The 24093-nt window shown below is 41.6% G+C and overlaps 2 protein-coding genes and 3 long non-coding RNA genes across 6 annotated transcripts in view; 3 read left to right on the forward strand and 2 right to left on the reverse strand.

Moving 5' to 3' along the window:
- The first annotated feature begins 3774 nt into the window (after positions 1-3774).
- Positions 3775-4822, forward strand: LOC143114225 (uncharacterized). The gene is made up of 4 exons (XR_012984870.1): positions 3775-3842; positions 4242-4331; positions 4452-4522; positions 4647-4822. It is a non-coding gene; the product is annotated as an uncharacterized LOC143114225 (long non-coding RNA).
- A 579-nt stretch (positions 4823-5401) lies between these two features.
- Positions 5402-10028, reverse strand: LOC143117476 (uncharacterized). The gene is made up of 9 exons (XM_076279224.1): positions 9912-10028; positions 9607-9702; positions 9408-9464; positions 9266-9307; positions 8917-8949; positions 8753-8803; positions 8580-8630; positions 6155-8319; positions 5402-5570 (listed from the first exon to the last, which is right to left on the reverse strand). Exons 1-9 carry the CDS (start codon positions 10026-10028, stop codon positions 5402-5404), a joined length of 2781 nt encoding a protein of 926 aa, XP_076135339.1.
- Positions 10029-10690: 662 nt separating this feature from the next.
- Positions 10691-11868, forward strand: LOC143116575 (uncharacterized). Its single transcript, XR_012985862.1, has 2 exons — positions 10691-11034; positions 11516-11868. It is a non-coding gene; the product is annotated as an uncharacterized LOC143116575 (long non-coding RNA).
- Positions 11869-11870: 2 nt separating this feature from the next.
- Positions 11871-15369, reverse strand: LOC143114231 (uncharacterized). 2 transcript variants are annotated; one of them, XM_076275747.1, is made up of 4 exons: positions 14982-15369; positions 13620-14177; positions 13304-13482; positions 11871-12656 (listed from the first exon to the last, which is right to left on the reverse strand). In XM_076275747.1, the coding sequence occupies exons 1-4, from the start codon at positions 15282-15284 to the stop codon at positions 12503-12505; spliced, it is 1194 nt and encodes a 397-aa protein (XP_076131862.1). In that variant the 5' UTR covers positions 15285-15369; the 3' UTR covers positions 11871-12502. The 2 variants fall into 2 exon arrangements, 1 of the variants encoding a protein (XP_076131862.1); XR_012984875.1 differs by lacking the exons at positions 13304-13482; positions 14982-15369 and having other exon boundaries at positions 13950-14288.
- Positions 15370-17812: 2443 nt separating this feature from the next.
- Positions 17813-24093, forward strand: part of LOC143116579 (uncharacterized) — a 46497-nt gene continuing 40216 nt past the window's right edge. Inside the window, exons 1-2 of the long non-coding RNA XR_012985863.1 lie at positions 17813-17888; positions 17978-18004. This is a non-coding gene — a long non-coding RNA (uncharacterized LOC143116579). The remainder of the gene's footprint in view (positions 17889-17977; positions 18005-24093) is intronic.

Genomic DNA, 24093 nt, shown 5'->3' on the forward strand with positions numbered 1-24093 from the left:
TGATATTGAATTTATGTGCTACAATGCAGGCCTGTTAACTGTATGACAACAGTGGTTTATTTAAACTACATCATAAGAATTTATTTCGTCAGTCATCATGCTCATTTTAATGAGTAAGAATGAAAGTTCTGCTGTGTTTATTGCAAACAACATTCCGCGATATCTCCCGCGATGTCTCCCGCGAGTCACGTCAGGCAGACTGTAGCCTTTCTGTCCGGGATGAGCTGCCCTCTGTTGTAGCTCCTCCCGGCTAGGCTCTGAAGATCACGTTTACGTAGTAAGCCAGACCAAGTCAGACTCAGCCGAAGTCAAACAAGCCTATTATCATCCGGCTGCGGACACAAATAGGCGTTCTCGTGCTGGTGACCAAAACGCCCCCTTCTTCGTCACTATCAACAACATCCGGCTCCCTTCGCCTACTTCTTCGCCTCCTGAATGCGACGGTCGACATTTGGGTTATAGCATTCGCTAGATAGTTAACCTTTCTGAAGAAGTTGTTTTAGAATAACACTTAGAACACAAAGAGTAGTAGAACTAGGACAGGTAGCGTAGCCTAGAACTAGCGTTAGCGACAATACAGAACGTTAGTCCTATTAGCCTACAGTACAAGTTTACATTTGATCTACGTGTAGGATCTAAGCACAAGCAGACGTCAGTTAGCATCGAGATGCTTGTTTGGGTGTAATTTCCTGATTACAGTAGCCTAAACTACGATAATTTCAGGGAGGCTCTATGGTAGCCAAATGTAATGAGAATGTTGGGGCTGTGTAGTTATCTCTGGAGAGAGCATGGGACTTTGTACCGTTCTAATCCAGATACCATAGGCTACACTCCCCTCCACATTAAATGTTCTCAATAAAGATACAAATAAAAATAATTGTTCTCAAACTATTTACTTTTAATATATTCACAGTATGGTCAGTTGTACATGGTAAGAACAGTAGTGTTGTTTTTGTACTTTTGAACAGGCAAGAACAGTATTGAAAAAACTCAGGCTATTTATTAAGAAACAGCAGTTCACTTAATGCTTTGAGCCAGAGAGCTGGCCGATAGCATCAGGGGCAGTGGCGTAACTATAGTAGGTGCAGCAAGTGCAGTCGCACCAGGGCCCGTGACCTCCTGGGGCCCGTGGCTACACCCGCCCTGCCTCCTTTTTTTTGTTTTTTTGTTTAGAACTTTAGAATGTTAGAGCACGGAGAGTGAAGCGTCACTTTGACGATCTATCGGAAGATGAGCGCTTAATCGATGCAGAGAGATACTTCAAAGTGCAGGTATTTAATGCAACTCTGGACATCATAATCAGTCAGCTCTCCCAAAGATTTGCAAGTATGCGGGAAACTTGTCATGCATTTGAGTCCTTACGTCTTATGACCCTTCAGCTCGCAGGTGATGATGAACTGCTTGAAAAGGCAAGACGTTTTTGTCAGACCATTATAGCAGGGACATTGCACCGACATTCCCAACACAACTCCTCTCATTCAGGTCTTGCTTTAAAGCAGAGATTTCACAGAAGTCATCTATTTTTCAACTTGCCAAAATGCTGGTGGTAGATTATGACAGTGTAACATCCACATTCGGGGAAGTGTGTACTCATATTGTTTCTGACATTGCCTGTGACTGTGGCAACAGCTAGCGATCTTTTTCCAAACTCAAACTTATTAAGACCTATACAGCAGCATGGGGCAGGAGAGGCTCCGTGGGTTAGCTATCCTGTCCATTGAAAATACGAGAGCCAGAGCATTAAATATTGGGAACATCGTTGACGATTTTGCACAACGAAAGGCTCGTAAGATGGCCTTCTTCTAATGGCCTAATTCACGCATATTGGGGATTGTATGTATATGAATGATTTTATTTGGTTTCTGGACGGTTAAATAAGTTAGGCTACATTAAGTTTTGTTTCTGCGCAGTGCGAGTTTATAAGCAAGCAATCTACGCTTGCAGTTTCAGCAGAGGGTTGAAGAGGCGCATTGAGTGTTCCCATAATTCCATGCGAGTTGATGTTAATAGAGTGTGCCAGTGACTTCCGTTTTACTTCCGCTACAAGGGACCTGTCTTTAAAAAAAATATGAACGGGAGTTAATGGAGAGATAACAATTATTTTTTGGTCCAGTTTGAATTGTGCCACGAATTTCACATATGATGTGTGTGAATTTAAAAGATAATTTTTCACGTCAAGAAAGTACTGTTGTTCGATAGACTTCAAAAGTTATGTTGGTTTTGTACGAATCCGCTCAGTGGACTACATCTCTCGTCTCGAACGATGTACGTCACCAACGTAATGAAACGATAAGATTAGAAGCTAGCTGATAGCTGTTATGCTAGTTAACGGTTGCATCTTGCTGCCTGCTGTCACTTAACAGTATGTAATGTACAGTCTATGGACGAATACAACTTACCTGATGTGTTTAATCCTCTGACTCATGGTATTTTCATCGGCAAGGAAAGCCCAATTAAGACCTGTTGCTGGTATGCTTGTAGTACATAAGTGTGGCTGTGAATGAGCTAACGTCACTAGCGCGACTGATGGGTTTGTAGTCGTTGGAATTACGATCTTTCACAATGTTGTAATTCAATTGTTACGAAACAAACTGCAAATGTCTTTACATGAACAATTGTCTTTAAAATTGACAAACATCATATGGGTAATTCAAGGCACAAGTCAACCGGGACCAGAAAATAATTTATTTTTCGCCATAGACTGGCGTTCAAAATTTTTTGAAAGATAGGTCCCATGGAGGCAAGTGGAAGTGGCGTCACTTGCACACTCTATGCAGTAATATTAGATTACCCTGGCCTGCAGGCTGTTAATAAAATTATTTTTTAATGTTTTTACATGTAATGGATATGTAGTCGTGTGTTTTTTATTTGAAATTGTAATCTGTAACTACTAAAGTACTTCGGTGCCTCCCCAAGCGGAAAATCCAGTTCAAATCCAGTTGGAAATCTACTGGTAGAACTGGTCCGAACTGGTCTCTATTGGTTTCTAACTGGTCTCTATTGGTTTGAACTGGTGTCAAATGGTTTTCGAAAAATTCTACTGGTTGGTCCAGTTAGAATACCTTTTGACACCTGTTCAGATCCAGTAGAGCCATTAGAGCTACTGGAATAAGAGTACTCATTTACATAGCTTTCTGTCATTACGAAATCATTTAAGCCATAGGTTTTGGCCCTATTTGTATGTGTATCCAAAGGCTGCTGAAGCGCAGGGGAAGTTTTTTCCCCTCGTTTCAGTGATTGGTAGCCTACATCATCTGGGTGATGGCTTCGAATATGTGTAGCATTTTTTCCACTCACATACCCAACAACTGCTGAACAACGCCGACACACAGTTTCATCTTATCCACCACTCTTTCGTCTGTACTAACGTTACTGTAACTGAAGTTCTTAAACGTGCGATCTTAAAGAGACCAGCGGATCCTCTAACTCTTGTGGGTCTAACCTTAGTGCTGCTAATGACTGACGGACTCGACCGACGACCTGACAAAAAAAACATAGGCGCCAATCAGAGCTTCAGAGCTAAGGCGAGGCTACAGATTAGCGTTAGGTGTCGCTAAAGAACTCCCGTAACTCTCGCTACTTAACAGTAATTGCGCATGACATTAATTAATCCACACACGAGTTGTATGTATTTTTATACCGTGTATTCTCCGTGTAAATTCATGCACCGAACCGTGACGCCCGTACCGTTTCGGTTCAATACGAATACATGAACCGTTACACCCCTAATTCTTAGTGCTAAAGACATTTCCCTCTCCTTGTATCTATTCCTCCAGCTCCACCATCTTGCCGAGTGCCAGGCAGCAGAGTCACTACCCCTCAACCTGGAGAAAACTGTTAAGGTAAAGACTGATCTCTGAAATAAAATTGAATACAGTGGCCCCATCTATATTAACACAGCAGTAGTCACTCTATTTCAAATCAACAGATTGCATCTGCATTACCATCTCAGATTTTCTGCATACTTCATACATTACATAAATCTCAGCCAAATATTTTGTCAGTTAAAACATCTGCATTCATGCAATATTGCCTGAAAAGTTCATTCGTTATTATCAGATTGTATTGAAACACATTGATTTCAATGTCAATCCATTCATGGAGTTGATATAGATAGTGCATACCAAAATGTTGAAACATACAAATTCATGTCCAGTATGACCAGAGATGTTTGCCATTGTTTGGCCCTGTAGCTCTCAGCCTACAATGGTTAACAGATCACAACCATTTCTCTCCCTTAGCACCTCACCATTAGGCAGGACCGCAACACTCTTCACCACCTCAACTCCCTGCACCTGCACCCGCATTTAACATACGGAGAGTTACTCAAGGTAGGGACTGATCTCTGAAATATTAGTGAATAGAAAGGCCCCATGTGTATTATCAATGATGACTACCATTTAATACATTTTTTCCCCCTCTCGCACACCGCCCACCTCACTATGGGCCAGGAATGGCAGTCCCTCCTCAACTCCCTCCACCCCCACACCAGCCCTCAACGTGCAGCGAACAGAGGAGCTTTGTAAGTCATGTTTCTTTTTAAATTGAATCTCCTTAATACCTATCTCATATATTGTATTGTGTAAGCATACTTGGCTTTGGATGCTACATACCATAAACATAAACATATCTCTGTTTGATTACAGGTGCTGTGAGGAAAAACATGGTGACACGGTCAGCCACGGACGCTGAGGTCACCAAGCACGCAATTAGGTGTTTCAACTGGCGGTGGATCGGGCAACGAGGAGACGTGTTCCGCCTCCATCCACACAAATGGAGTAATAGGAGAAATAAGCATTAAACAATATTTTTATTGAACTTCTTGTCATTCACCAGTTATTCATTTTCTGATATTTTAGATGTGCATAGCACAGCATTTCATTGAAGTTGTAGCCTATTAGATAAAATATTTCATGTCTGCACTGACCTAGGCTGATAAAGCACTAAATTAGGTTTTGACCTCAAAATTCATGTAGAGTAGCCTAGGCAACGTAGGCTACTTAACAAAAACAGAATAGCTTATAACCTGTAACTTTCCATAAATGTCCATTTTATATTTCCATTGAGTAGTGATCACGTTTGTACAGTAAATTGATGTCTTGACTTAAACCTTTTCTGTTAGGTTTATTGACAGTATTGTTAAGTTAAAAATACGAGGCGATGCTAATAGTAGGCCTATCTTGCTGTAGTAGCCTAGGCTAGGCCTAGTGATAGTTTTACTTTTATCCTATAGTTTATCCTATTTAATCCTACAGCAAGAACAGAAGGAATTTTGAAAATGAGATAAACGGGTCCGAAACGGACCCGGGCCAGATGAGCCTTTATGAGTCCGTTGCGGGTCCGCGGCGGATGTATGTATCAATTTGCGGGTCCCAAACGGACCCGCCGCGGAGGTAAGGTTTTAATCGCGGATGCGGGGCGGATGCAGCGCGGAGCCACGGCGGGTCCGCGATCCGCCTTCGTAGCGGATCCGTTCCTGAGAGCATCTGGACTCCGATACGGGTCCGTTTCGCGGGTCCGTTCCGGAGGCCGTCATACATCCGCGGCGGATCCGCCGCGGAGTCCTTTTGCTGTGTGGGCAGTTCGATACAGTTGCAACCAGTAGGATTTAACTGGTGTGTGTGATCTACAGCTATCACCAATTCGATACAGATGAAACCAGTAGGCTGTAACTGGTTTGATTCAGTAGAACCATTAAGACATGCATGCTCACCAGTTTGGCATGATTGAACTAGGCTTTCAACTGGTGACTGCCATGTAACTGGTGTCTGCGATTTCAAATGGCTATTACTGTACAACAGAGCCAATAACGGCTCACAACCGGTCTGGCAGACCATAATAATGAATGCACAATGTCTGTTAGTGTGTCATTTATTTCCATTTATCTCATTGGTTACAGGAAATGTAGTGTCATTTTACACACATAAATAAATACAAATACATAAACTGGCCATACAGTAGGCACATACATATAAATAATATACAATAATACACAATAATAATTTCACACACATAAATAAATACAAATAAATTAACTAAATCCAGGTGTTATTTTTGGTTACAAAATTGGTTAATATGCTGTGTTTAATCTCGTTCAAAACAGTTGGGAAATAAACATATGTATAAATCATCAGTAAAATTAATAAGTAAACACTTTGCAGTAATTGCATTTGGTGACACCACCCTTTTTCGGTTTGTGAATTTTATTTTTGTTATGTGTGAGGTGTTGGCAACTTTAGACAGACAATGATAAAGATTCACTAGGAAATACACTTCATTGTTGTGGGTGAAAATTTGATTGATTTCCCCAAAAGTATTATTTTCCAATTGTACCACTGAGTTGTTTGTTTTTTTACATCTCATATAATCTGGGCTATCTAGTCTGAGACCATGGCATATTGCTCTTTTATAAATGGTCACTGACTCCACCTCTCCAAGTGTCTGGAGGAGTCCCCTCTCTTCACAATTAAGTTTGTGGAAACGCCCATCTCCTAAAACTGTTGTGCGATTAAATTCCTCTGCTTCTTTTAGCCTAGGGCAGGATGTCAAATCTTGGCAAAATTTCAGAATATCGTTTCTAATTGAATGAATTCTTGAAAAAACTAATAGGGTATTTCTTAATATAAATTTGTCTATAATTTGTGTGGCTGCACCTCGTGTCCCTTGGACCAGTTTTAAAATTTCTCCATTGGCAGACTCAAACACAAAAGCACTGTGGGCCCAAAGAGGACCCCACAGCTTCACACTCTTAGCCAGATGGAGGAGGGAGTGCACATTTGAGGTCATGTGTTCCTCACCATACAGCTCTTGGACTCCACACACAAATTCTAATAGCAAAAGGTCAGCATCATTTATTTCTTGAGGGTAAATATTAGACTTCAGTAATATGAAGATTGCCTGGACTAATTTGGAAAAATGTTGAATGAACCTAGAGGGAAGAATTCCACTTAAGCAGGGAAGGGAGTAAAACAATAGCCAATTACGCCATTCAGACGCTTTCCAAAATTTTCTTTCCTTGATGGATCTTGGTAAACGGTGCATGTTTGTAGGAGGGTGAATTTGGAGTAACTTGTCATCTACTTTTGCAACTGAAGTCGGGTCACCTATGTAAAAGGAACGTCCAACAGAACACAGCCACAGCTCTGTCAGTTGTCTACTCACACCCAGCAGCACAGAGTGCATATAGTCTGGGATGAAGCCCCAGACAATGTTAAAGTGTGGAAGATTTATCAAGGGAGTTGGGCCTTTAACTCCCTTGCAGCTTGAATTGTCATCTAAGGCGCGTTTCATGTGATGTAGCATTTGTTTCTCCTTTCTTTCTGGATGACTGACTTCAGACAAAGGATATTTAATTTGGCCTGATACCCGCTGTCCTGGATGTAGACACCAACTGCACCCAAAATATCCGTTGAACTGTGTTGTGTTTTGTATTAAAGGTCTTGCCACTGAGTCCACAACGCAACACAAGCCTATGATTTTGGAGGTAACCCAATCATGAGATTTTTTCATCCACTTAACACCTCTCTCAGATAGAATTTTTGCATCCTCAACAAAATGATTTATATAACTGCACATTTTTGGATGCCCCTTGCCAAACCAGAGAGCAGCTAGTGCCATGTTTTTCCCCCTCTCTTTGGGTGGAAGTTCATTTATTAATACATGGATTGGCCAGATTGAAAAAGGAGATGAATTAAAAACCGGACAACCATCTGTGTTAAAAATGTATGAAAAATTTTGTTCGTCGTGGAGAATTTGACCAGGGCTTGATAATTTGCTGTACATTTCACCATCTAAAATATCTGAAATTGACCCATTTTTGTTTCTGAATTTTCTGTAATTTAGCATGTCGGTGTGATCCAATTGTTCAAGAATGCAGCGCATTTGTGGAGCCAGGGGGACAGTAATGAAAAAATTTTTCTCCTTGAGATCTTTAGTGTTAAATTTGTTGTTACATTGTGGACAATTTGCAGTGTTTCTGGAATTTACAATACCAATGTACGAATTGCAAAAGGGACAATTAAAATGAAAATTAAGCATGTCTGTAATTTTTCCGAAAACTTTTTGAAATAGGTGCTTTGAACTGTTAAGTACATTCATTCCAAATAATACATTTATAAGTTGCAAGAGGTCAACGATAGCAACTCCAGTAAGTGAATGCCTCATTGCAAATGACAGGATCAACAGGAGAGCCTCAGCTTTTGTTATATTAACAAAGTCACACAATGGCCTGCCTAATGTTGGTGAACTTCCATAGATGTGAAATGGATCCTTTTCAAATTCTGCTCTTGTTGCCTCACTGCTGGTGTCACTGCTGCTGGCCTAGATAGATAGATAGATAGATAGATAGATAGATAGATAGATAGATAGATAGATAGATAGATAACATTACTCTTGGTTGATGCTTTTATCCAAAGCAACTTACAATTGTTTATTTACAGAGTATTTGTTACAGTCCCTGGAGCAATGTGGTTTAAAGTGCCTTGCTCAAGTATGGAAGTGGAGGGAGAGGTAAGGGTGGGATTCAAACCTAACCATTAGGCCACATTTGCCCGACAGACAGATAGATAGATAGGACTTACTTCTGGTGTTGCGTCATAGTCTGTGTCATAACTGCCATCTTCTTCAAATTCCTGTCAACAGTAGATAACATTCCATTAATTCAATTGAAGTGGTTAGATTAGTGTAACTGATACATCTCTGTTTTTTTTGTTTTTTTTGACTCCGAAGAGCATTTCAGGTATACGGGACTTACTTCTGGTGTCGTGTCATTGTCTGTGTCATAACTGCCATCTTGTTCAAATTCCTGTCAACAGTAGATAACATTCCATTAATTCAAATGAAGTGGTTAGATTAGTGTAACTGATACATCTCTGTTTTTTTTTTGACTCCGAAGAGCATTTCAGGTACAGGACTTACTTCTGGTGTCGTGTCATTGTCTTGTTCAAATTCCTGTCAACAGTAGATAACATTCCATTAATTCAAATGAAGTGGTTAGATTGAGATGTTTTGTTTTGTTCCCGGCACCCCAGTTGAATAGAGAAGCTTGCTAGGGAATGAACATAGCCTACTTTTCCTGTATGAAGATGGATGATAATAATAATAATAATAATAATAATAATACATTTTATTTGTAGCGCCTTTCAAGGTACCCAAGGACACTTTACAGTATAGAATGCCATTCATACAGTACAGGCTGGTCATGCCATAAGACTGAATGACAACTACTGACTAGTGTTGTGTAGGCCTATCTATGCACAGGACTTACTTCTGTTGTAGCATCATTGTGACTGTCATCATCCTCAAATTCCTGTCAGTAAAATCAGTGGATAACAATTAGGCCCAATTCAATTTAATTGATGTGAATGATATCAAAAGAACATGGACAAATATGTGTACAGTCAACCTACATTTGACTGGGCGCCACTTAATTCCATGTCCTCTTGCCAAGGTTGTGAATGCTGTCTCTGTAAAGTAAAAAAAAGAAAATGGAGGAAAAGGAGAAAAAAACAAGGAGGACAGGATTACAGTGTAACAGTGATTTAGGCGTACTTTACATTTCTACAGTACCAGATGACTGAGGAGCATTTTCAGGTACACAGGACTTACTTCTGGTGTAGCATTATCGAAGTAACTGCCATTTTCTTCAAATTCCTCTGCGTCAGTCAATTCCATGTCTTCTGGGCATGTTTGCGAACTGTTTCCCTGTAAAGCAAAACAAGTAAGACAAAGACCAAAACATAGGTCTATCTATGGGCCCTATACAAACAAACTGTGAAGTGTGTTACCAAAAAGGTGTGTTTAGAGTTAAATTTAGAGTGTAGCTCATTTTTATACATAGCCTATGTCATATTGCAATTACTCAAATGCAGCACAATTAGGGTCATCAGAAAGTCATCTGCACTTAGGCCTACCTTGGTCTGGTCTGCATTGTCCTTCCTCTTTGTCTGTCTCCACCTCGAATTCCTGGGGATGGAGGACACCCTCTGTGGCTCCAAAAACTTTTTGTACCCACTCTTAGTTGCGGTCATTTCTAGGATAGAAATACAAAAAATTAAACAGGAAATATGCCTACATTGCTTCCATAAAGTCTATGGGTTTGTTTATTTGCTCAGAATGTTTAAGGTAGGCCTATAGGCATATTCTTCCTGTTGATAAAATAATAATACTAATACTGATAGCCTACTACTACTAGCATAATAATAACGATAATAATAACACTGCTACTAATAGTAGTAGTAGTAGTAACAGCCTAGTAGTAGTAGTAATAATAATAATAATAATAACAATAACATTTTTCATTGGTGATAATAGGCTGAAATGTTTTTGATTTGGTTCACTGACCGAACGCGCTCAAAACTCCAGTTCTGTAAGCACGCAGAAACGGTTACAGTTAAAACTCCGCTAACGTTACAGCAACAACTCCGGTGCCGTCACCTCGGCTCATTATCTTTTCAAAATGTTTGCCTATGTGAGGTTTTTAGAAGACAACTATAGGACAATTGTCCCAACGACATCAATCAAAGATTTTGTGTTCAACAAAGTCAACCCCAAAAGTACGTGGTGGGTGCTGTGGACCGATGGGGCGTACTACCAAGCCCAAATACTGCTAATGTCTGGTGAGTAATAAAGATGGTTGGTAATACTGTAACAAAGTCTTTCTGTAGCCAATTACACATGATCAAAGCTAGGCCTATTCATAAATATCAGCTGATGTCATAGACGTTCACAGACGTTCGATAAAACTCACCGCCGCCATATTGAGTACCTTGGTACCCACTGACAGTCTATGTATAGACCGCATTGGTTTGGGTACCAAGTCCGACTCCGAGCTCGCTCGTCAGCCGCTATACCTAAACAAAGATGCCTTCAATCTGTTGTGCTGTGGGATGTAGCAACAAAAAAGGGGACCAAACGTGTCATTTTATAGACTTCCTAAAGACGAGGATAGACGTCAACGATGGCTTGCAGGGATTAAAAGGGAAGAATGGACACCCACCGGTAGCAGTCGACTTTGCAGTGCACATTTTGTCTCTGGTGAGTAAGGATTTCATAACATAGCGAGCTAGCTACTGTCTATGGCTAGCTATCGCGAGCTATGCTAACCTAGATATTTGTATACATATGTTATAACATGACAAATGTTAAGCATTAAGAAGGAATTAAGACACTGTGTCTAACAGAAGCACAAGGTTAGAGTAGTAGCTCACTGTGGGCTTTACAATGTAGCTTTCTCAAACTAATGACACAAGCAACTAGTGTTAGTGTCCAGGCAGGACAATCTGTTTTCATCATGACAGCCTTATGCTTGTAGCCACTGTTCTGCATCAACTTTATGTGGTGAATACCATTCATTTGAATGACATTGGATATTTTTCTAGTAAGATATATATAATAGTGACTACTGTTGCTGCTCTGAAACAGTTGGGCTTACTATTCATAACCTAAATTCTGCCTTGTATTACCTTGTTTATTCATTCTGTAATGTCAGTTGTGCTTCCCACCTTTGTCTTGACAGGTGGGAAAAGCTCAAACCCTCTGTGCCCCGACTTTGTTCCAACCATATTGTGCAGCTTCACCCAGCTGAAATTGAGTCGTCTCGGGGACTGGCGGCTGTGCGCATTCACATAGAAAGGGTAATAGGTCTTGTAAGGAATAAGTACACCATTCTGCAGGGAACCATACCCTTATCACTGTGTTACGCAGCTCCAGATGGACTCTGTCCACTGGACAAGATGGTGAGAGTGTGTTGTGCCCTATGTAATTTTTGTGCCCCTGTTGTTCCATCAGAGTGATGGCCTGTACATCTATGACTTCTGTCAATTACATAGTATATGTTTCTATCTATTAAAGAAAGTTTTGAGAACAGAGGATTAACGTGTAGTCAATTTGTCATTTTACTTAAATACCCATGTTGGGACAGAAGAAATCACATGGTAAGACAAAATCACTATTTACAGATTGCATTTCAAGTGGTAAGGTCCCAATATATCATCACAATAACATTAGACAACTTAAAATATAAAAAAAGTGCTTCATTTTTTCTGTATTTTCCTACATTCACAACATTTCCACACCTTAGGAATTCTAGTCAGCTGCAAGCAAGAAACATGAACCCTCTTTTGCACTGTTTAGATGCACAGATAACCACATTCTCTGAATCACCATCCGGTTCACCACAGTAGCATCCTGACTGGGGCTGTTGCTCTGAGCTTGAAGAAAACACTGTGCGGGGTACTGTGTAATACTTTCCAAGAAGTTCTGGCAGAATCTTTGTTTTAACAAATCGCTCTACTCTGCTGTATGTCTCGTTAAAAAAACACTTCATCAAACTGAATTCTTTGTATGAACATCTCAGTGGGACTCCAGACAACAAAGTCACAATACTGTACCCCTGCAATGCACATTTGGACTTGGACTTGTGACATGTACTTGTGATTCGGTTTTAGGGCTATGACGTTGTCCTTCGCCAATAGACAGAAATTGGTGTCAGTGTTGCAGCTATTCATAACAGAGTCTTTATTAAGTGTAAAGGGGCACCGATCCATGGCCAAGATGTGTTGATGATCAGGCCTGATGTCTGCACTTGAAGATCTGTGTGCCCTTGCATCGCTGTGATGTACTGTGTCCTTGCTGTGGGCTCATTCTTATTTCCCCATCTAGAAAAATACAAAGAATTGTTTAGACAGGCTTCTTATACTTCACTAAAAAACTACAGTATCCCACGTCACTTCCAAACTACTGTGTTAACTCTTCTCTATGGAGAGCATCATTTATATGATTCACCTTTTATTTGTGTTCGCTATTGCTTATCCTAGCCATTAGGGGGAGTATTGCACAGGGTGTGGCACATCACATGGGTATTAGGCTCCTTAATCAATTAGGAAGAGGTGTGAAAGGAGGGGACCAGTCGTGAAACACCCACTCCACCTACAGCATGCTGTCAGCGCATTGCACAGACACTGTATTTACTTAGGCTATATCATAGCACTTTAAGAAGAAATGTAAAAAGTGTGGTACTTAAATATGAATTAGTTGATGGCAAAATTGTTTGTATTAAAGCAATATAGCACCAATGATCGTGGGGTTGGTAATGGATATTCCCAAGGAGATGGTTCGGCCGTAACCAAAACTGGAGGCCGGTGGCTCAGGTAAAACGCAGTTGTGACTCGTGGGAATATCCATTGCCAACCCTATGATCAACCGTGGTGTATTGCTTCAAATGTCTTTGACAAATGAAATGAATACCAGCACTGTGAGAGTTCCTTTAGTTATGTGGTCTTTCCTTATGCATTTAAATATTTACCTCATAGCCTCTGTGGACAACTTACAGGACCTGGGATAGCAAATCCTTTTAATCAGGGACACAGCGCTGTCTGTCCTGCTTGCCTCATGGAACACTGATGCTGTTACTCTCCCAGCTCTCTGCTCAAACCAAAGCTTACTGCCTGCCTGTTGTCTAGTTGCCTCTTCAACTGATAAGCACTGAAATATTTTGTGACGGTTAATGCTATTTCAACATGATGCAGCTATTAATGTAAACATAAGAAAAAAGTGATTGACATAACTCACACAATATCAATTACTGTACACTACCTGGCTACCGATTCAACAATACGTACCTCTTGCTCAGTTAAATGAAGGTCATTGAAGACCCTCTCACTCTCTGCTAGTAACGTCCTTAGATCAGTGCCTATCAGAGCACTGTTGTAGAGGTTTGAAAGTGGCTCGGGCAAATTTAGCTGCAAAGTTTTCGGCATATACCTATCTGAATGACCCTCAATTACTGACAAAATAGCAGTCCCCTTGCTATTTTTGGCCTCCATGTCACACTCATAAAGCTTGTTGAATAGCTCCATATATTCGGCTTCTGTAGGAACTATGCTGGGTGATGGTATATTGATTACAGGCCTATGTGGCACAAAAATACTTGACAGTTCATTGTACTGCACCTTGCCGGTCTTACTTGGCGGGGCCCAGGCACAGGGCATGTCCGTGCAGGACACGTTGTCTTTTTGTTCAACGGCAGCTAAGAGGGCATACATGAGGGCAGCTGCATGTGAACAAGCTTCACCCAGTCCCGCCTTGCAGGTGCAGTGGGCCACACGAATGGTCCCATCCTCATGGACCACGATCCATGGCTGTGTGGATGTTGTGTTGACAGCTTGAGAGTGGTTCACCTGAAGTGAGGAAGTAAGATCAATTAGTTTAGCAAGAATTTGCAATGTTAAGACATCTGATTTGTTTTAACATCCACTAAACAGAATACTGGAAATCCTGGGTAAGGACATGTCATCCACTACACAACAGATTATTGCCAAGCCTATCCTTGCACTGTTTACTTTTGCACTATTGAACTTAGGCTACTCTACCATAGCACTTTACCATGGTCAGTATCACAGGATCAGTCCCTATCAGGCCTTGTAATCACTTCAGTAATCAAATCAAATCGGTTGTTTGAATTTCCACTGGGGAGTCTAAAGTCTATCTATCTATTTCTACTCTTGAGAGAGTTGACAAGCTGCACATTGCTTGGGGTAGCAGCGACGCCTGTGCTTTTCTTCCCCAAAACATGAAAACGTCAACAACAACCATCCAAAACGTCATGTTTTGCATTAGGCTAAGCATGAATTAGGCGAAGTCTTCTAGTTTATGATATCATACTGTAGCTGTAGGATTGAGCGAGGCTCTGAAAGATGATACAACTCAATAGTGGAGTGCTCGCGTTGAAGTTGAAGTTACACTATTTTTTGTAAGACTTTTTTTTTTTTTTTTTTTTTAAAAGGTCGATGTGATAAACACGTTAACGTTGACAGCACTTTCAAGTAGTTTGCAGACCATGGTACTGATGCTTTAGCTTAGCCTCATTCTAGCTAACCTACAGTGACAAGCTAGCAGCCAAGAGTATCAGCTAGCCTACAGCTGAGGTAGATATCGGTGAGCAGCTGTTTACAAAGTTGATAAAAAAGAGTAGGCCTACTTACCCTTCCTTTGACGAGAAAGTGCTTCTTCTTGAAGAGACATATTTTCGGGTCAAGGACCCAGCCCGCAACAAAATACCTGTACGCCTCCGTGCTCTTAAAAGCTTTAAGCGATGCTCCGGTGTACGATGATGGATGATGTATGAGGTAAATGTAAATATCGTGGAAGTGGATGTCAGGCAGTGTGTTGGTGGACAAAACTGATTTAAAAAACTCTCCCGGTACTGTATACGGATCACACCCAATACACGCAATTTTCTCCTCGTATCTCCGATTTTCCTCGCTGTTTAGATGTGACAGACTCATGTTTAGGCGATAGTTAACGTCTGACAGCTGAGCTGACGGGGGAGGGGCATTGGAAGCCGCAAGTAGGTACTCAAAATGGCGCAGTTCTCACTGGATACCTAGAGCGGATGACGTAACAATTAACAACGTGACGTGAGTTATAACTATGAATAGCCTACTACGTTACATCAGTCAAAACGTCGACATAACTTCAGAGAATGTCTAATAAGGGGAGAACTGCCACTCTCGGAAAACTTCCGGTTTCTGAACTGGTTGCAGTTCCTGCTGTGGTTCCACATGAGGGCGCTCGTCCACGAGTGCAGAATGAATGGAGGTCTATGGAGCTGTACCCCTCAAAATCCACTTTTCTCTGGATATAATTTTTTTCCAAGTAATTTGAAAATTGTTTTCGAAAGGGGAGGCAAAGAAAATACACTTGGTTGAGTATTATATTTTTTAAAGTCACTTAATTGTTCTAAAAAGCCTTTCAAACGTGTCTATGACGTCATTCATTAGCACAATGCTAGCGTGTTATGGGCAACAACGACCCAACCTGTAAGAAATCAAAAGGACATAAGTACTCGTTCATTCAACTTTTGACCTATAACCCATGTTGAAGTTATACAAACTACAATCAAATCTGAGATTTGTCAACGACAATCAGGTGAAAGAGGCAAATTTAGCCGTCTAGCTCCATTGACTCCCATTCATTCTGCACTCATGGCGATCGCCCCCAGTGGAAATCTAGTGGAACTGCAACCAAAATTCAGTACAATGGGACTTAATACGGAGTGGCAAGGCTCTCCGTAGACGGGCTCTGATAACTTCATCCGAGATTTTGTTCCGTAAATATAATGGCGCAGCTAGCTATCCAAGCTATTTTAGGAATGGACCAATGCTACAGTTTGTCGCGTTATACCATGTCGTTACAATATATCACATGAATTACTACAGTAAATATTGGTTTATAGGTAAGCATTAAGGTATAATATGAAATTTTCGTTACCTGTAATCCACGAACAGTGTAGGTTCAGTATGAAGTGATGCGATATTCCTGCTCCAGTCCGTTGATAGTGTAGTAATTTAGTGTATTAAAGTAAACGTTAATGCCCCAGTCAGTCATTCACGCGCTCAGAATTTTGAGCTGCCGCGAATACCGGTATGCTGCGCCTGTAGATGGCACTATAGTGAGAAGGAGAAAGCCATTCAAGTTTTTGCTAACTAAAGGTATACTGAGGGTAACAAATAATTCTTTGTCTCCACATTCACAGGAATTCCTGGTAGTAGTCTTTGTTCTTATTAAGAAATATCCAGTTTGTGTGTAAACTAAAGGCACAAACGAAGTTACACACTGATAACTAGCATTGTATAGCATAACAAATAGCATAGCAGGCAACGTGAAATTCAATTGAAAAGCATTGCGGTTTGTTTATTGCTACAGACAGCACAACAGTGATGTAGAAGGATGACCGTTTCAAATATAGTAACAGTGGCACTGGCACCTACTTTTTTGGTGTTGGTGACGGGGGGCATAGGTTTGACCGGCACCACCGGGTCGGCCCTTAGTTTTGGAACCGGCGTCCTTTTGGCAGCCATGTCCGCCTTCAGCTGCTCTTCCTCTTCTGTAATAGAGAAAAGATCTAAGTAATCCTAACAGAGAAGACGATAATGTCTATGGATGCAAAGGTTCAACAGAGACCAACAGCATTTTACAGATACACAAATACACAAACAAATAAATAAATTGTATATTACACACATTAAACAATACTGCATGTCATCTTTCAAACACATTATCATAGATGATGAAGAAAAAGGAACGCGAGGGGGACCAACAACTGATGAGGGCCATCCTGGCAAAGAAGAAGAGGAGGCCACTTGTAAATAAATCGGTGAGCTTGCTTTCTGAAGTTATCTTGTTAAAATGTTAAAAGAATAATGAATGCTGTGTACTCAGCAAGCCGTGTGTGTGTGTGTGTGTGTGTGTGTGTGTGTGTGTTGCAACCAATACCCTGTAATGACTGACAAGTTGCTAAAGTGTCAGCTAATTGTAATGTAATGTAATATAATTGGCCTCTGTGTACTAATCAAGCCTACTGTATGTGTCCACAGGTCAGGGACACCACCTCTACTTTTAAAAAAAAGAGCTTCCCCCCTGCAGAAGCACAGCCACACACATCTACGACTGTGGTAAGATTCCTTGTGTGTGTACTGTGTGTTGCAACCAATACCCTGTAATGACTGACAAGTTGCTAAAGTGTCAGCTAATTGTAATGTAATGTAATATAATTGGCCTCTGTGTACTAATCAAGCCTACTGTATGTGTCCACAGGTCAGGGACACCACCTCTACTTTTAAAAAAAAGAGCTTCCCCCCTGCAGAAGCACAGCCACACACATCTACGACTGTGGTAAGATTCCTTGTGTGTGTACTGTGTGTTGCAACCAATACCCTGTAATGACTGACAAGTTGCTAAAGTGTCAGCTAATTGTAATGTAATGTAATATAATTGACCTCTGTGTACTAATCAAGCCTATTTGTCCACAGGTCAGGGACACCACATCTCCATTTAAAAAAAGGTGCTTCCCCCCGGCAGAAGCACAGCCACACACATCTACGACTGTGGTAAGATTCCTTGTGTGTACTGTATGTTGTCTTAATTGTCTCTCAAATTAATTTCACCTTGATTTATCGTGCTATTTTTTTGTTTATAGGATTTTTTGGTCACCTCGGAGGATGAGGTAATACATTTATAGCATTAAAAATAACTTATTACTTGTACTTGTACCAATTGTAATTACAATAGACCTCCCAATCAACACCGTCTATGGTAAGATTGTGTGTGTGTGTGTGTGCGTGCCAATTGGCAATTTACAAAAGATTCACTGAACAAAAATGCTGATGTGGTACATGAAAATTTAGCTAAAAATGTGGAGAATGCAATGCAATCAAGCATTTTGGACGATATATTGTCACAAGCTGGCAGAATAGGCAACAGGCCGATGTGCGTTTTATTTGGAGACTGTTTTGCGCGACAGAGACTGAGTTTGCTGCTGATATTCTGGGGATAGGCCTAGCCAATGTACGACTTCAGCCTTTTAATATATTTGCTGCATTAGATCAGTCTTTCTAGAACAGGCAAGGGCTTTCTAGCCTCACGTCAGCAGCGCTGCATCACCCATATAGCCTACATTAAAACAACCAACGGATGGTGGGCGGGTGCAGTTTGGAAAATTGGTCAACAAACCTTGGTGCTGATGGATAGCTGATGGATGATAAGTTTTGCTATGCAGTTATGGTTGAAATAATAGCCCATCAGCGCATCTCTAGTGTGTGTGCCTCTCTCTCGCTCAGAGGGGAGGGAGAGGCTGAGGGTCGATCCAGCATGGATTCTAAACTCTGTGGTGGATAGGATCTACAATTAGGTGTTAATAATATTACCACGCTAGGTCGAAGTACTCCCAAGTGCTATTGCGCCACACATTGTAGTTCTCCTGTTTATTCGCTTGGAAAATCGCCACGTTTCATGTTGTGTGACGTACACATTTTTATCAACTACTCGTGCAACTGTATTTAAGTAGGGAAAAAATGGAGGTGTTTGATTACTGCTATGTTCCTCTATCTACGGCCACGGCAGAGCCCGCTAGCATAGCAACATGCTAACACATTCGCGCCGCGCGACAGAGCGTGTAAATGCACCTACCGGCGCGGGAGAGGTATGAATTAACTCGTGAAAGTTAAGGTAAGAACATATATTACTACTGATTTTGGGTGGCGTGTTCCTTTAAGCCCTTCCAGGCCCGCCCGTGGCTTTATAATATTTTCTAATCAGGAAAATGTTTAGTTTATTTTTCTTTTGGTCCACGGTTCCATAATAGGCTACCATTCAATTGGGCCGCAAATTATCTGCGGACTAGCAATCTCCTCGTCGAGGAGGCCCTAAGCCTGCAAATCATAGACAGAGAAAGCATGCTTTGGGAACAGAACACAGTTGCCTGTATAGCCATGGGTCTGTATCATGGAGGTATTATACTGTATATAACTGGAGAGAGTGACTAAGTCCCGCCCTCCATACAAATGAATGGTGGAGGCTAGGCTAGTAAATCCGGCCAATTGACCTCTCCAGAATAAGTCCCGCCTCCGTAACTTCCGTATCCATCCAACTTCCGGGCGTGGATTGTCTATGAGAAATAACATGGCGTTTCGAAATATCATACCGGTAAAACATCTGTAGGTAGCGAAGTTGAAAAAGCTGGGGCAGATTGGCCTACACACTTCTGCCATATAGTTTCCACTGGATTTTTTGATTGTCGGTGCCGTTTAAGTAGTATACTATAGACTATACTACTTAAACGGCACCGAAAATAAAAAAATCCAGTGGAAACTAGATGGCAGAAGTGTGTAGGCCAATCTGCCCAGCAGCTTTTTCTACTTTGTCACCTACAGAGTGTGACAGGTACGATCTTTCAAAACGCCATGTTATTTCCCATAGAAAATCCACGCCCGGAAGTTGGATGGATACGGAAGTTAGGAGGCGGGATATATTCTGGAGAGGTCTATTCAAAAGGCGAGTTCGTCTTGAGGCAGATCTGTGCAGATCTGACTTGATGTGATGCATGCTGGGTTGAACACAATGCATACTGGGATGGACGCAATGCATACTGGTTAGAAATTTTGTCCGACTTCTGTCAGCCGGGGAGGGACTTACCACCGTGACACCATGTCACATGGCCTTAAAATATCGCGGGAGTCTTACCTAGCGTTCATGGGCTTCGTAAAAATCTTTCTCCGAGTGAAAACATCATCATTCCGCGTCATTCACGTCACATAATGTGTGAGTCAGAGGTCGGAAACTGGGGCTAGAGTTGCCCTGTTAGGGGCTCATCCTCACTTTTGTCGTCACGTTGTAGTTCGTTTGTAGTCCATGTGGCCTTTCATGTCCAACAGTTTTAATGTAAACTTGGGAATTTGCCCTTTTTATCACTTGAAAAGCTTCATATCTTTCTTTCACGAGCATCTTACACTATATTTTAAGCAAATACAGTTGTTTGTTTAGGATTAGTGAGTGTATGTTTTAACCTTTGTTGTGGCATCCGTGTTTGTCACACATTCGATGGCAAAGCACTTGAACACTTGCTGTCGGAAAAACAAAGTAGCCATGGGGGCGGTCCTTGTCATTCCGAGGTGCTCTGAATGCACCATTAGCCTGCAGACAGATCTTGCAGTTGCCTTCCACGAGCTGCACGAGCTAAAACACACCCTCATGACGTCAGTTCAAAGACGTGATAGGGCCATTTGGGAGGAATGTCCTCATGACGATTTTGACGGCAGTCTCATGCTGCTTCCTTATGTTGGAATATGCTAAAATAAACAGAAATCGAAGGGATACCTTCTTATACGTGATTTCTGCAACAATGGTAGGCTAGCCTACTGAAAACGTTTGGATATTCTGTTATTTTCTGCTGTTGGCTAAATAAATAGACACACATATAGGGAAAACACTTGATATTGAATTTATGTGCTACAATGCAGGCCTGTTAACTGTATGACAACAGTGGTTTATTTAAACTACATCATAAGAATTTATTTCGTCAGTCATCATGCTCATTTTTGAAATGAAAGTTCTGCTGTGTTTATTGCAAACAACATTCCGCGATATCTCCCGCGATGTCTCCCGCAAGTCACGTCAGGCAGACTGTAGCCTTTCTGTCCGGGATGAGCTGCCCTCTGTTGTAGCTCCTCCCGGCTAGCCTCTGAAGATCACGTTTACGTAGAAAGCCAGACGAAAGTCAGACTCAGTCAAGACGAACAAGCCTATAGTCAACGCCATCTTGAACACTGGGGTTCGGATCCAGCGCCAGTCGGCTCTGACCATGCGCCAAGTTACAAAGCTGGAAATGACGCATGGACCAACGTCGATTTTTATTGGATATTCTGTAAAAAGAGAGTGGTCCTCCAGTAAGAGGGTGGCGATAATGCACATAAAGTTCTTGCCTCATAACAAGAAGAAGAAAAAGTTGCTCGGGAACGCGCATGGAGTCCGAGTGGAGTCGCCCTGAAGCGCAACTTAATTTCATTGGATAACACAGCGGCTCTAACTAAGAGCGGTCTGCCTGCTGTCCTGCTGCAAATATGCATTCGAACATGACATGAAATATCCGTAGTCGAACTAAAAATAAACTATTCGGTTTTTAGTGCCAGGTGTAGCGCATTTTTACAGTCTATGATTAGTTTGTTTTTTATTTTATTGTTTGCCATCTCATAGCGGGTGCTCTATATGTATTCTAGCGTTGGCCCATGACCAAATCAAGCCAATAATAGCCAGTAGCCACAATAATGACTGGAGCCAGAGCCCTCAATAGCCACCCTGTTTTGAAAAGAATATTGAAGATATTCAATATTATTGAAGATAGTATTGAAGATAACGCACAGAACGGTCAGCCTGAGCGGACAATTACGTCCCCAACTCATCTAAAATGTGGTGTCTTTACTTTGAGTTGTACACCGCAGATGGTAAAGTAACGGTTAAAGAGAATGTTGTCTGCGGACTCAGCAAAAAACAGTTTACTTACGCATCCACGACATCCAATCTTCGCGCTCACCTGTGGAGTTACCATCCAAATGAGGCAGCGGTGTCAAAGGCACAGTAGACGGCCAGAGCATCGCCAGGCGTCCAACATCGTATGATTGCATACTTTCCGTAAATCCTAAATTATGTCCAGGGTCTGCTATTTACTTAGGCTGCAAAGCACAGGTACTATTTATTTGAGGTAGGCTTATTCGAGGCAGACCTTTATTTCTTACATTGTACGTTATTGTGAGACATGCGTTTTGTTTGGAGCGGCATACCAGGCTATCAAACGCAGACGATTTTCGGTTTTGGTATGGGATTTAATTTACTTTTTGACTTTTATTAGTTAAATGTTGAGACTGATGGGCATTTAAATCTAGAGGGTATTTGATGATCACTGTAAAGTTTCGTGTAATTGAAAAAGTGTTGTAATTTCCAGCTGTTTATTGCGAGACAAGGCCTTTCCTTCATTCATTGAACGTGCGCTGTGCTCTAATGGAAACCTTATTGCATAGCGAAGTAGCCTAAATTGAGTTTTTTTTTTTAATTATGCATGGTTTACTTTTTTATTAAATTCGTAGGCTGGAATGCCTCGCGGCAATAATTGTGTTTAAATGTAGTAGCCTAGTGCTTCAGCCTCTGGCAAGCTCCAAAGGGGGCGGCTATAGGTTGAGAGCTGTTGGAGACCCATGGTGTAACGAGACAAGGTCTTTATGCCGCTGTTGTGTAATTTATTGTCTTTAATCATGTTTAGGCTATGTTTGTTCGGGACAAACAACAACGAAACAAGATCAATACAATTTTCTTTATTTGTCATATGATGGATAAACAACCATAATATGCACGTCTCATAGGCTCCTCAAGAAATACGCACTGAATAACGTTTGGCTGTAGCCGCCGGATAGGTACCCGCCCATCAACATGTACGCGCATGAGAGCTCGTGCCCAACACGGATTTTCGTGCATGGAGCTGGTTCCAAATGCTCCATGCAGCGCCATATTTGAAAATGGCGTATGCTAACATGCCGAAGCTAATCTGCACGCTCTTGACCCCCTGGTCTGTATACAAGGAAAATGACAAGTGTCTTAGTGCGCTTCGGGGGTGGGGATGCGGTTGCACCCACCCCAGCCCCACTTCCAACGTCACTGCCCAAAACCGTTTTTTCCATTTGCATTCGCACTAGCCAAGTGGCCATAGGAACTGGTGGGCGTAAGGAGTGACGCGTTGTCACTCTGTGGGTTAGGCACCCACTCGCCTAGTCAAATGCGTCAATAGGCACCCACTTGCCTCGTGAAATGCGATTCAATTAACTAACTAGCCTATATTTTGAAATTATTAGAATGACCCTCACTGTCGCTTCAAGCATCCTGACGCTGCACATGTTTGGTTTTTTTAACACATTTTCAGACCTTATGATTTGACAGTCAGTAGGCATGTAAGTAGGCGTGTTCGACTTGAGGCAGATCTGTGCAGATCTGACTTGATGTGATGCATGCTGGGTTGAACACAATGCATACTGGGATGGCCGCAATGCTTACTGGTTAGAAATTTCTTCTGCCAGCCTGGGAGGGACTTACCACCGTGACACCATGTCACATGACCTTAAAGGTGCCCTGCCACTCAAAACCGTTTTTACTTGTATTTTTTTAAACATGTTAGGTCCATATGTGTTTGTGCTATGTCGTGAATGTGAAAATGAACAGCTAACTCCTCTGTCAGCTCTAGCCACTGAAAAGAAATAAGCGGAGAAATTAGGCCAATTGCAAAAGCTCTTCAGATTGACGTGGAATTGATGGGCTCATTACTATTCATGAGCTCGCCCAGTTGAGACCTTGCCCACAAAATTCGTTTAGCTCTGTGACAGTTTTAGTAGGCCTATGCAAGGATGGCTGAATGTCAACGGACTTGTGCGCTATGCATAAATAGAACTGCATTTTGGCCAAGAACCCAGACTTGAGGATCAAATGGCTTCAGTTTATTTTTTGGAACAATGCCACAGGCTTTGCAAAAAGGTTGCTGTTGAAGCCTGGAGCAGGCTACCATCGCAGTCTATGACCAGTGCCTGTAAGTAAAACGTAATTGTGAACTCAAGGAAGTGCTATGTTATACATGTTTAATGAACTTGCTAGCCTAGCAGGTTTTATTTATGCACATTTGGACAATGCTAGCACTCGCTAGCCAAGCTAAGTTCATGCCATGAAGCTAAAATTAGTTGATAATGGCTGTCATGTTATGGACAAAACCTACTAGCTGTTAAC

This window comes from Alosa pseudoharengus, unplaced genomic scaffold (genome assembly GCF_046254945.1).
Source record: "Alosa pseudoharengus isolate Yale_2024_CS ecotype anadromous, Long Island Sound unplaced genomic scaffold, YU_APseudo_1.1 YU_APseudo_1.1_scf_11, whole genome shotgun sequence".
NCBI lineage: Eukaryota > Metazoa > Chordata > Actinopteri > Clupeiformes > Clupeidae > Alosa > Alosa pseudoharengus.

What these genes read in the sequence shown, in the direction of transcription:
- LOC143114231 (XM_076275747.1), bottom strand. Translation starts at nt 15,284, where the DNA reads ATGAGTCTGTCACATCTAAACAGCGAGGAAAATCGGAGATACGAGGAG. An exon ending in ACTTTCTCGTCAAAGGAAGG is followed by an intron (nt 14,178 to 14,981) that starts GTAAGTAGGCCT and finishes TCCTCACTTCAG; the next exon opens with GTGAACCACTCTCAAGCTGT. An exon ending in TTGTCCACAGAGGCTATGAG is followed by an intron (nt 12,657 to 13,303) that starts GTAAATATTTAA and finishes GTATTTTTCTAG; the next exon opens with ATGGGGAAATAAGAATGAGC.
- LOC143117476 (XM_076279224.1), bottom strand. Translation starts at nt 10,028, where the DNA reads ATGACCGCAACTAAGAGTGGGTACAAAAAGTTTTTGGAGCCACAGAGG. An exon ending in ACAATGATGCTACAACAGAA is followed by an intron (nt 8,950 to 9,265) that starts GTAAGTCCTGTG and finishes TACTGTTGACAG; the next exon opens with GAATTTGAACAAGACAATGA. An exon ending in CCAAATGCAATTACTGCAAA is followed by an intron (nt 5,571 to 6,154) that starts GTGTTTACTTAT and finishes CTGCCCACACAG; the next exon opens with CAAAAGGACTCCGCGGCGGA.